Genomic DNA, 11,307 nt, shown 5'->3' with positions numbered 1-11,307 from the left:
CAGCAGGAAGCGACTGCAGCTGCTGAAGAGGAAGAGACTCTGACACAGAGCACTGAACACAGAGCTGACAGTAACCTCACCAAGCACAAACTACACATTTATATCATACATTTTTCCTATTTCAAAAACTGTGATCATCAGCATCTCTTGCATTTCCATTTCAGAGACAGGTGAGTGTAATGCACCTGAGCACGTGAAAAATAGGAAAATCAAGAGTCAGGAAGGCAGGTAAGCAGGCAAGGGAAGAAAGCAGATTCGAGTCTTTGGTGATTTCAGTGTTCAGCTGAATGAGGCCTCTGAAGCTCTCAGTAAAGCCTTTCTGGCTCTTCTTGATGCTTTTGGTTTCACTCAGCTCGGACATGAACCTGCTCACTGCAGCGGTAACATCCTGGACTGGATTCTCTCATGCAGGATGGAGGTTTCTGATCTGACTGTCTCTCCTGTCACATGTGTGGTGTCACATCAGTTAATTAAGTTCAGATCTTCATCCTCCAGGAGCTTCAGTCTGTCCTCTTGTCTCTCTCTCCGTCTCTGAGTCTGTCCTCTTTCCAGGTCTCCATGGTGGAGAGGAGGTTGGTCATGTGGCTCAGCTTTTATCTGTTTTGTGACACCTGAAAATTCCTTGATGTCCTCCCACATCCACTTTCTTCATGGATTCATAGATTCCTCATAGATTGTAAACATATTATGTTTGTGAACAACAGATCCAGGAAATGTTTGGCAAAGCAAACAACAAACAGTTCCACTGAATCTTGAATCCAGAACGGTCAAGGCTGGAGACGTAGTCAGAGACACAAAGCAAAGGTGATGACCAGGGATGTGGAGGACAGGCAAGGTGAGGGAGAGGTGAGGTCAATACCAGGAAAGCAATGCAAAGAACAATGCTGGAGAGTCTTACATGAAGGGGAAGAACAATCTGGCAATGAGTGAGTGGAAGAGAGCGGCTTAAGTATTGTACTGATTGGTGATGAGTCCCAGGTGTGCGTCAGGTGATTGAACAGGTGGGCGTGGTTGAATGTTGAAGAGTGCTGGCTGAGTAGGTGAGCAGATGAGAGGCAGAGTGGCAGCAAACAGTTTTAACAGTTTCATGAAAATAAGCAAAGACTGAGTTCAGATGAGGCAGAGTCGGTTGTACTGAGCTTGAGCGCTGACAGGTCCAAGTTCTCTGTGAGAGTAGACAGACAGACAGGGCATGGATGATAACAGGTGAGGGCCAGGCAGCTGAGCACAAACAGGACAAAAACAGTCAGAAAGGCAGATGGACAGGCAAGACAAAAGACTGATAAGAGTACTGAACAAGATGTTTAGGTCTGGTCGTTACCACGAAGCAAAGCAGACAATACGATGAGTATTTATTGAAACCCTGGTGCTTATATACTGAGTGAGCAGGTGAGTTTTGATTGATTGATTGCCGCAGGCGTGTTCAAGAGGCCGAGCCCAACCTGCCAGCCACGCCCTGCAGCAACACAGACACAGACTTGACTGACAAGTGACAGACAGACAAGAGACAAGACCTTTAATGTCTGAATGATCGTCAAGATGATGAACTGATGCAGCTTGCCAGCAGGGGACGCCATTTGTCTGTGAATGAAACCAAAGTCATGTGGAACAAGATAAACGTAAAACAGGAATGTTGACAATAAAGAGAAACAATTTAAAAAGTCCTGAATTCCAAACTTTGGAAGCGACCTCGTCTGAATAAAAGGCTGAATGATGGTCAAGATGATGAAGTGTGGCTCCACCTCACCTCTGCTGTGTCTGTTTCACATGAACAGGTGTGTGTTTGCCTTCTTCACTATATTTGCATGACTTTGATGCATCACTGCTCCTCACACTTTAAGTTCTTGTGTCACAGAGAGTCTGAACTGTTTTCATGCACTCACACTGAAAACTGCATCAGGATGATGTTGCCAATAACTCTGATTGTCATGTTGGGTTTTCTGAGTCAGGGTGAGAGATTTTCAACATGTTCAGAGTAAATTCAGTCACTTCTCTCGTCTTCACTTTTGCTTTGAACATGTTTGTTGTTGTCTTCTTTTAAAACCTGAGCTGCTGCTTCAGATGCCTTTAAACATGTTTTTCTTTCCCCATTTCAGAGTCTTCTGCCAACAAGTTTCTGACTCAGACTGACAAATTCAAGTCTGTTAGTCTTGGAGGGACTGTGACCATCAGCGCCACAGGGAGTTCAGACATTGATGATGATCTCAGTTGGTACCTTCAGAAACCTGGACAGGTTCCCAAACTTCTCATATATGATGCCTCAAGTCGCTTCTCGGGAACTCCGTCTCGATTCAGTGGCAGTAGATCTGGTTCTCACTACACTCTGACCATCAGTGGTGTTCAGGCTGAAGATGCTGGAGATTACTACTGTCTTGGCTATCATGGTAGTGGAGTGTTCACACAGTGATTCAGAGCCGTACAAAAACCTCCTTCAGTTTGACTGAAGAGAAAACGGCCTGCTGCTGGTGCAGAGGGTCGATGAAGAGACTGATGATGAGGATAACTGGTCCAGTGAACACAACACAAGAGTCATCAAGCAGAACCACAATGAATCTAAATAAAACTGAAACAAGCTCACAGACAGTTTCTAAAATGCTGCTTTAAGTTAAAATGCTGAATTAAACTTCAACAACAAAACAGTTGTTAGAAAATAATCACTGATTGCCACAAACATTCAACAGGAATAAGACTAACAGTTTTATATTAAGAAGCATAAAACATCTGCTTTTACAGCTACATTCAAACAATTTAATCCACGTTGCCTTGAGTGTGTTGAGAGCAGAGAGATGATTTCCATACAGAGGAGGCTTTGCATGGTCAGCTGATCCTCCAGTGAACTGAGAAGGTTTATAGTCCTGTGAGTTCCACACTGCAGGACTGCAGGACTTATCAGCATTTTTCTTTGTGCTGATAAATGAATGATTTGTTTTTGTCTGCAGGATGCAGCAGTCAGGTGACTGTGACTCAGCCTCCAGTAGTGACACCAACTGCAGGATCCACTGTCGCTCTCACCTGTAAAACCAGCGAACCTGTTTATAGAGACATTCTTGGAAATGAGTATATGCACTGGTATCAACAGAAATCTGAGCAGCCTCCAAAGCTCCTAATTGAATATGTAAGCACACGACATTCAGGAACACCAGCTCGGTTTAGTGGCAGTGGAAGCAGCTCCGACTTCACTTTGACCATCAGTGGAGTTCAGACTGAAGATGCAGCAGTTTATTACTGTCAGAGTTACCATGAAATAAACAGTGCTGATGTGTTCACACAGTGATTTGTAGCTGTACAAAAACCTCCCTCAGTCAGACTGCAGAGACACTGAGCTGTTACAGCAGGAAGCGACTGCAGCTGCTGAAGAGGAAGAGACTCTGACACAGAGCACTGAACACAGAGCTGACAGTAACCTCACCAAGCAAAAACTACACATTCACACTCATATATTTTTCCCATTTCAATAACTGTGATCATCAGTATCTCTTGCATTTCCATTACGGAGACAGGTAAGCGTAACGCACCTGAGCACACGAAAAACAGGAAAATCAAGAGTCAGGAAGGCAGGCAAGCAGGCAAGAGAAGAAATGAGATTTGAGTCTTTGGTGATTTCAGTGTTCAGCTGAATGAGGCCTCTGAAGCTCTCAGTAAAGCCTTTCTGGCTCTTCTTGATGCTTTTGGTTTCACTCAGCTCGGACACGAACCTGCTCACTGCAGCGGTAACATCCTGGACTGGATTCTCTCATGCAGGATGGAGGTTTCTGATCTGACTGTCTCTCCTGTCACATGAGTGGTGTCACATCAGTTTCTAATTAAATTCAGATCTTTATCCTCCAGGAGCTTCAGTCTGTCCTCTTGTCTCTCTCTCCGTCTCTGAGTCTGTCCTCTTTCCAGGTCTCCATGGTGGAGAGGAGGTCGGTCATGTGGCTCAGCTTTTATGTTTGCTGACTCCTGAAAGATAGATAGATAGATAGATAGATAGATAGATAGATAGATAGATAGATAGATAGATAGATAGATAGATAGATAGATAGATAGATAGATAGATAGATAGATAGATAGATAGATACTTTATTCATCCCCAAAGGATATTTACAAGTTCCAGCATATTCCAAGTAAATGGCATGCAATAAATAATGTAAAAGCACAGCAAGTAAAGAATTCAAAGTTAAAAGTAAAAATGTCCACATTTTGAGTGTAAACAGGATTAAAAGTGAAGATGTCCAGTGCAACAGAACGCAAGTTTAAATGTCAAGTGTTCAAATGAGTTTAAATGAGATGTCCAGAGTTTAACTGTCCAGTGCAAACAGAATGCAAGTGAAGGTGCATGTTGAACAGAGTGTTGTACAGATTTCATTCAGAACATTGAGGAATGTTGACATTAATGTTTAACGTTCCCTGAGTGGAGTTAAAGAGCCGCATGGCATGGGGGAGGAACGACTTCCTCAGTCTGTCAGTGCAGCAGGACAGTGACAGCAGCCTGTCACTGAAGCTGCTCCTCTGCCACAGATGTCAGGCTGTCCAGCTCTGTGCCCACCACAGAGTTCACCTTCCTCACCAGTTTGTCCAGACGTGTAGCGTCACTCTTTTTGATGCTTCCTCCCCAGCGCACTGCTGCGTAGAAGAGGGCACTTGCTACCAAAGTCGGGTGCAACATCTGCAGCATCTTTTTGCAGATGTTGAAGGGCACCAGCCTTCTGAGGAAGTACAGTCGGCTCTGTCCTCTCCTGCACAGAGCATCTGTGTTGGCAGTCCATCCATTTTGTCATCCAGCTGCGTTCCCAGGTATTTGTAGGTCTGTACAATCTCCACACAGTCCCCTTTGATGGTCACAGGCTCCGGATGAGGCCTGGGTCTCCTGAAGTCCACCACCATCTCCCTGGTCTTGGTGGTGTTGAGGTGCAGGTGGTTGGAGTCGCACCATGTGACAAAGTCCTGGATCAGCGTCCTGTACTCCTCCTCCTGTCCACTCCTGATGCAGCCCACGATAGCAGTGTCATCTGCGAACTTTTGCACGTGGCAGGACTCTGAGTTGTCTTAGAAGTTCGATGTGTACAGGGTGAACAGGACAGGAGAGAGCACGGTCCCCTGCGGTGCGACTGTGCTGCAAACCACGGTGTCAGATCTGCAGTCCCCCAGTCTCACATACTGAGGTCTGTCTGTCAGATAGACTGTAATCCAGACCACCAGGTGTGAGCCTGCTCCCATCTCTGTCAGTTTATCTCTGAGGAGCAGATAACTCTGATTGTCATGTTGGGTTTTCTAAGTCAGAAGAAACTCACAGTTTCTAAAATGCTGCTTTAAGTTAAATATGCAGAATTAAATTTTAACAACAAAACAGTTGGTAGAAAATCATCACTGACTGCCACAAACATTCAACAGTATTAACACTAACAGTTTTATTTTACGAAGCATAAAAATCTGCTTTTACAGCTACATTCAAAAGATTCAAATCCACGTTGCCTTGAGTGTGTTGAGAGCAGAGAGATGATTTCCATAGAGAGGAGGCTTTGCATGGTCAGCTGATCCTCCAGTGAACTGAGAAGGTTTATAGTCCTGTGAGTTCAACACTGCAGGACTCACATCTGTCAGTCAACACAGCAGAAAGCACAAGCAGCATGACTCTCATCACCATCCTCATCTGGACGCTGGCCTGCTGCTGTTTCACAGGTTGATTCTCTCAGCAACATTTCAAACATGATGTGCTGCCTTTTCTCTCATTTCTTTGTGCTGATAAATGAATGATTTGTTTTTGTCTGCAGGATGCAGCGGTCAGGTGACTGTGACTCAGCCTCCAGTAGTGACATCAACTGCAGGATCCACTGTCACTCTCACCTGTAAAACCAGCAAACCTGTTTATAGTGGCAGTGCTGGAGACTGTATGCACTGGTATCAACAGAAATCTGGACAGCCTCCAAAGCTCCTGATAAAATTTGCAAGCACACGACATTCAGGAACACCAGCTCGGTTTAGTGGCAGTGGAAGCAGCTCCGACTTCACTTTGACCATCAGTGGAGTTCAGACTGAAGATGCAGCAGTTTATTACTGTCAGAGTGAACATTACATAAACAGTGCTTGGGTGTTCACACAGTGATTTGTAGCTGTACAAAAACCTCCCTCAGTCAGACTGCAGAGACACTGAGCTGTTACAGCAGGAAGCGACTGCAACTGCTGAAGAGGAAGAGACTCTGACACAGAGCACTGAACACAGAGCTGACAGTAACCTCACCAAGCACAAACTACACATTCACACTCATATATTTGTGTTTTATATTTTTACATAGTTTTTTTCCATGTCAGTACCTGTGAAACTAACATTGTGATGATCACCAACATCTCATGTTTATTTTCCACACATTAGTATCATTTGTTTTTCCATCTCTTTCCACTGACACCGTAATCCACATAACTCTGAACATGTCATTTATTCCTTTGAACAAACACATTTATCTTTGTCAGAGGTTGTTCATATTTTTGCTGACTGATGCCACTCTCATCTCTGACCATCAAACATGAGACGACAGCCAGTGGCCGCTTAGCTTAGCTTTGTGTGATGACTGGAGTCTTGGTAACCATCGAGCCTGGCTCCATCCAAAGGTACAAAAATCAGCTGAACATCACCACTAAAGCTCAGAGACGCACATGTTGCATTTTGTTTGTTGAACCTGTACAATCACTGAAGTTGTGAGGTTTTCATCAAGAAACAGACCCAAACACTGTGACTCAGAGAAAGAGGTGGGAGATGATGAAGAGTTGAATCAGTTTAATGATCTTTCCAACAGAGTAACACAGACAAATGTGAGAGATCCAATCATTTGAGCAGACGGTCAGGCCAGGGGGGACAGGTCCAAGAGCGAATCAGCTGAAGTTATAAAAGCATTTAATTTCTTGCTGCTCTTCATGAAATAAAAGACCAAACACTTCATCAAGTTGTTCATCACTTCAAGCTTTATTAGCACAAACATCAACCATCAACATGACAGTTATGAAGCACACTCACATCCAGCTGCTGAGCTACACACATTTCTCTCTAAGTCGTTGTTGTCCAACACTTTACAGCAGTGTTGTTCTCTGTCACACAAAGCTTTAGTTTCCTCTGCAAACATGAAAAGTCATATTGATGAGAGCAGCAGGTGTGTTCCTCCTGCTCCCTCCCAGCACGGAGCTCCTGTCCTGGGCCCCTCTAGGCCTCACACTGGCTCCTGTGGAGGGACTGGGTCTGGCTGTGGCCCTTATGGAGGACCTTGCAGGAGTACAGCTCTCCTTCCATCCAGCGCTCCTTGCTCAGGCTCAGGGTGCTGCTGCTGCTGTAGCGTCCGCTCTTCTCCTCCTCGGAGCTGCTCAGGACCCCCTCTGTCACCTGCGTACCGTCCACCTCCCAGCTCACCACGGCTCCCTGAGGAGAGTAGCCGCTCAGCAGGCAGGCCAGCGTGGCCGAGCCCCCGGAGAGCTGCTCAGAGGAGGGGGGAAGCAGAGAGACCGAGGGCCTGACCGTGGAGCCAGCTGGAGGGGAGAGCAGAGACACACGAGGAGCAGATTAACTCCCACTGTAGGACACACAGCTCAACACCACACACTGAGCATACATGACAGAGGTTAACACGACTGTGGATGAGCTGTGTGCACCATACTGTGATCAGACAGAGGAGAGGAGGTGACAGATGGGACCAAATGAGGCGCTAACAAATAAAACTAAATGCTCAAACTTGATCTCATTTTCACATTTAAACTGATGAATCTTCGACTGAGGCGCTCATCACAAATCACTCAGAATTAGACAATCATATGCAACATGAGTGTAAATATAAAGAAATATTGAGAATAATGATCATGAAATTAAATCTTCATGTCTAATTTATAATGTTTGACAGTAAATAATTCATGCCTTCAATGATTTTCTAGTTTTTTAAAATGTAATGTCTGAATCCAGTTAAAGACTTTGTCATCTGTCTGTTTCACTTCCTTTTCACCACTTTAAACTAACGAACTGTGAACACAAACTACAGCTGGACTACATCTACAGATAAACTCACTTATTTGTTTTATAGACAGATTTTCTTTTAATAACTGTTTGAATCTAAAAATTAAGAAATGTGGTGTTATTTTTTAGCATTAAAGTTTTCCTAAGACCAATTCCACAAGTACATTTTGTCGAATAAAAACTAAAATGAAAATAAAAATACGGGAAAATTTAACTTATTTGGCATTTATTTAACCTTAATATTATCAGAAACAGAATATTAAAATTAATCTTTACACATTGAAAGCCAAATTGCGATTTCAGCCAAGTTTGATAAATAACAATAAATACACACATTTGAAACACCTTCAATAATTTCTTTTGTAATTAGCTCATTTTACACAATAAGTTTGATATTTCATGTTGTAAAAATGATAAATCTGTGATACTTACAGTCAATGATGAGTTTGGTTCCTCCACCAAAAGTCCACCACAGTGATACAAACTGATGAAGTGGCCGTACAAAAACCTCCTGCACTGTCAACAAGCATCTACACACTGAAAAAAGTCTCTGACAGAAATAAAATTATATTTTCCTGAATCTGCAAAGCATTTTAAGTGATATGGATTGAAATTATTGTATAAATGAAGGTTATTTCTTTCATTTTTCTTTAGTTTTCTGCACCTGACAGACAAACGATGACAGTCTTCTTGTAATAAAGTCTTTTTTTTTTTCACAGTTTTCTATCAGTTGATACTTGGTTAAATGAAGATGATGCTTTTTAATTCTGATCATTTCCAAACTCATAAAAAAAAAGAAGTGAATGACATTATTTATCTGCAGTGAACCCTGTCAGTAAATGAAAGGCAGACAAACAGACACATCATACCAACCACAGTGGACACAAACTTGTCCTTAAATCCTCAACTGCACTTGTAATATAAATATTTCCTTGTGTTCCATTAAGATCATAGATGGTGTCAATCCAAACAGTATTTCTCCTGGTTTTGTGTCCCACGTTGCCTTGAGTGTGTTGAGAGCAGAGAGATGATTTCCATAGAGAGGAGGCTTTGCATGGTCAGCTGATCCTCCAGTGAACTGAGAAGGTTTATAGTCCTGTGAGTTCAACACTGCAGGACTCACATCTGTCAGTCAACACAGCAGAAAGCACAAGCAGCATGACTCTCATCACCATCCTCATCTGGACGCTGGCCTGCTGCTGTTTCACAGGTTGATTCTCTCAGCAACATTTCAAACATGATGTGCTGCCTTTTCTCTCATTTCTTTGTGCTGATAAATGAATGATTTGTTTTTGTCTGCAGGATGCAGCGGTCAGGTGACTGTGACTCAGCCTCCAGTAGTGACATCGACTGCAGGATCCACTGTCACTCTCACCTGTAAAACCAGCAAACCTGTTTATAGAGACAGCGATGATGATGAGTGTATGCACTGGTATCAACAGAAGTCTGGGCAGCCTCCAAAACTCCTAATAGGATTTGTAAGCACACGACATTCAGGAACACCAGCTCGGTTTAGCGGCAGTGGAAGCAGCTCCGACTTCACTTTGACCATCAGTGGAGTTCAGACTGAAGATGCAGCAGTTTATTACTGTCAGAGTTACCATGAAATAAACAGTGCTGATGTGTTCACACAGTGATTTGTAGCTGTACAAAAACCTCCCTCAGTCAGACTGCAGAGACACTGAGCTGTTACAGCAGGAAGCGACTGCAGCTGCTGAAGAGGAAGAGACTCTGACACAGAGCACTGAACACAGAGCTGACAGCGACCTCACCAAGCACAAACTACACATTCACACTCATATAATGGTGTATTCATCTTTGTAGTGACTAGGCCTTGCCTACTGGACACTGAAAAGTAAAAGTCATTGAGAGGCTGAGTTAGGGCCTTGTTTGACGGTCTTCCAAAGAAGGATAAGCTGAGATCATAAATACATTTATAACTTTTATTATAGGAAAACAATGAACTCAGAATAACGTAGCGATAATACACTCAAAATAATTCACAGTTTTCAAACAGCATTTAAAACAGTGGTCAACAAAAAGTACGGTGACCCACTCACCCCCTCTCTCACACATCGTGTCTATCTGCCACACAGGTAAAGGTGTTGATCTAACTTACCACATATCACTGCCACATCCATGTGACCTATCACAATCATTGTAATTGTTAAATAACAAATAAACAATAAAAAATAACCAAAATAGCAAATATATAAACCATAACAACATTATGTATTTACACTCAATCCATTCACAGCTCCTCCAATCTTTTTAACATACTTTATATTCATTCCATGTCACCAAGTCACTGCTATAATATCCAGCAGCCCACAGATTGTTGTGCCAGTTGAAATTATGAAAAAAATAAATCTTGTAAAATATTTCCATGTGAAGCTACAGCCAATAACCTGTCAGCTTAGTGAAGCATAAATAATCACCAAAGGGGGAATCTTCCAGTTTTTATGCTAAGATAAGCTAACTGGTTCCTGGCTTTAGCATCATTTTTACTATACAAACATGAGATGATTAGACATATCATGGCCATCCAAGATGGTGGGGCTTGTAGTTTTAATCATATGTCATGATCTTATGGATCATACCTCAAAAAGTCACACCCCCACTTCCCGATTGTATTGGTTTGTTCCACATCTTGTAGGATGAAAGGATTCACAACAGCAGGTCTGGATGGATCAGTGTGTTTCACATCAGTGCTGGAAGAGATGATGGTTGTGCTGAGTTGCTGAGGTGGTTAATGCAGCATCAAACCCTTTTTCACACAGGTGCAAATGAAATGCAGTTACTTCTACACAACTCAGTGTATTTGACAAATACAGGTATAGTTTGCTTTGTGGGGACCAGTTAAAGTTAGTCGCCATCCCCCAAACCAGGTGTTTAGCCTTTTGGCTCCTTAGCTAATCGTGATCTGTGGTAGATGATCATTGCAGTCGAGGCAGAAAGGACTCTGAGGAGAACTGGAGGAGAGTCAGGGATTCCTTTTGTGGTCTTGAAGACAGATGTTGAGGTGGAATTAAAAATCTTGCCCTTGACTATTACTGCTCTCTCTGGTTATATGAGTGGTTACAGGTTATATGTACTGAGGCTGGTGGTGATGATGGATCTTTCAAACAGCCTGAGCAGTTTGGAAAACAGGTCACGTCTGCTGCTGAGTTTGAGTATTTATTGACGATGGAGGAGAAACTGCTGTGTGAGGTCAGCACAGTCTCGTCTGCTGCTTCCTGCTGTCTTTGAAAATACAGTTATTACATTTGGGTCATTTTCAATAATCAGAACAGCATAAATACTTAACATCAAGATTTCTAAATACAGTGTTCATC

The 11,307-nt window shown here is 43.0% G+C and overlaps 2 gene segments (V, D, J or C); one reads left to right on the top strand and one right to left on the bottom strand.

Moving 5' to 3' along the window:
* Positions 1 to 807: 807 nt before the first annotated feature.
* Positions 808 to 2,407, top strand: LOC139341868 (Ig kappa chain V region 3547-like). The segment is given in 2 exon segments: positions 808 to 835; positions 2,097 to 2,407. Coding segments are annotated over 2 exon segments (339 nt in total).
* A 4,767-nt stretch (positions 2,408 to 7,174) lies between these two features.
* Positions 7,175 to 10,131, bottom strand: LOC139341867 (Ig lambda-2 chain C region-like). The segment is given in 3 exon segments: positions 7,175 to 7,494; positions 8,405 to 8,488; positions 10,092 to 10,131. Coding segments are annotated over 3 exon segments (444 nt in total).
* Positions 10,132 to 11,307: the final 1,176 nt, after the last annotated feature.

This window comes from Chaetodon trifascialis, chromosome 14 (assembly GCF_039877785.1).
Source record: "Chaetodon trifascialis isolate fChaTrf1 chromosome 14, fChaTrf1.hap1, whole genome shotgun sequence".
In the NCBI taxonomy this organism is placed as follows: domain Eukaryota; kingdom Metazoa; phylum Chordata; class Actinopteri; order Chaetodontiformes; family Chaetodontidae; genus Chaetodon; species Chaetodon trifascialis.
Note: the sequence above shows the minus strand (reverse complement) of the source record. Positions and strands in the feature narration are given on the sequence as shown.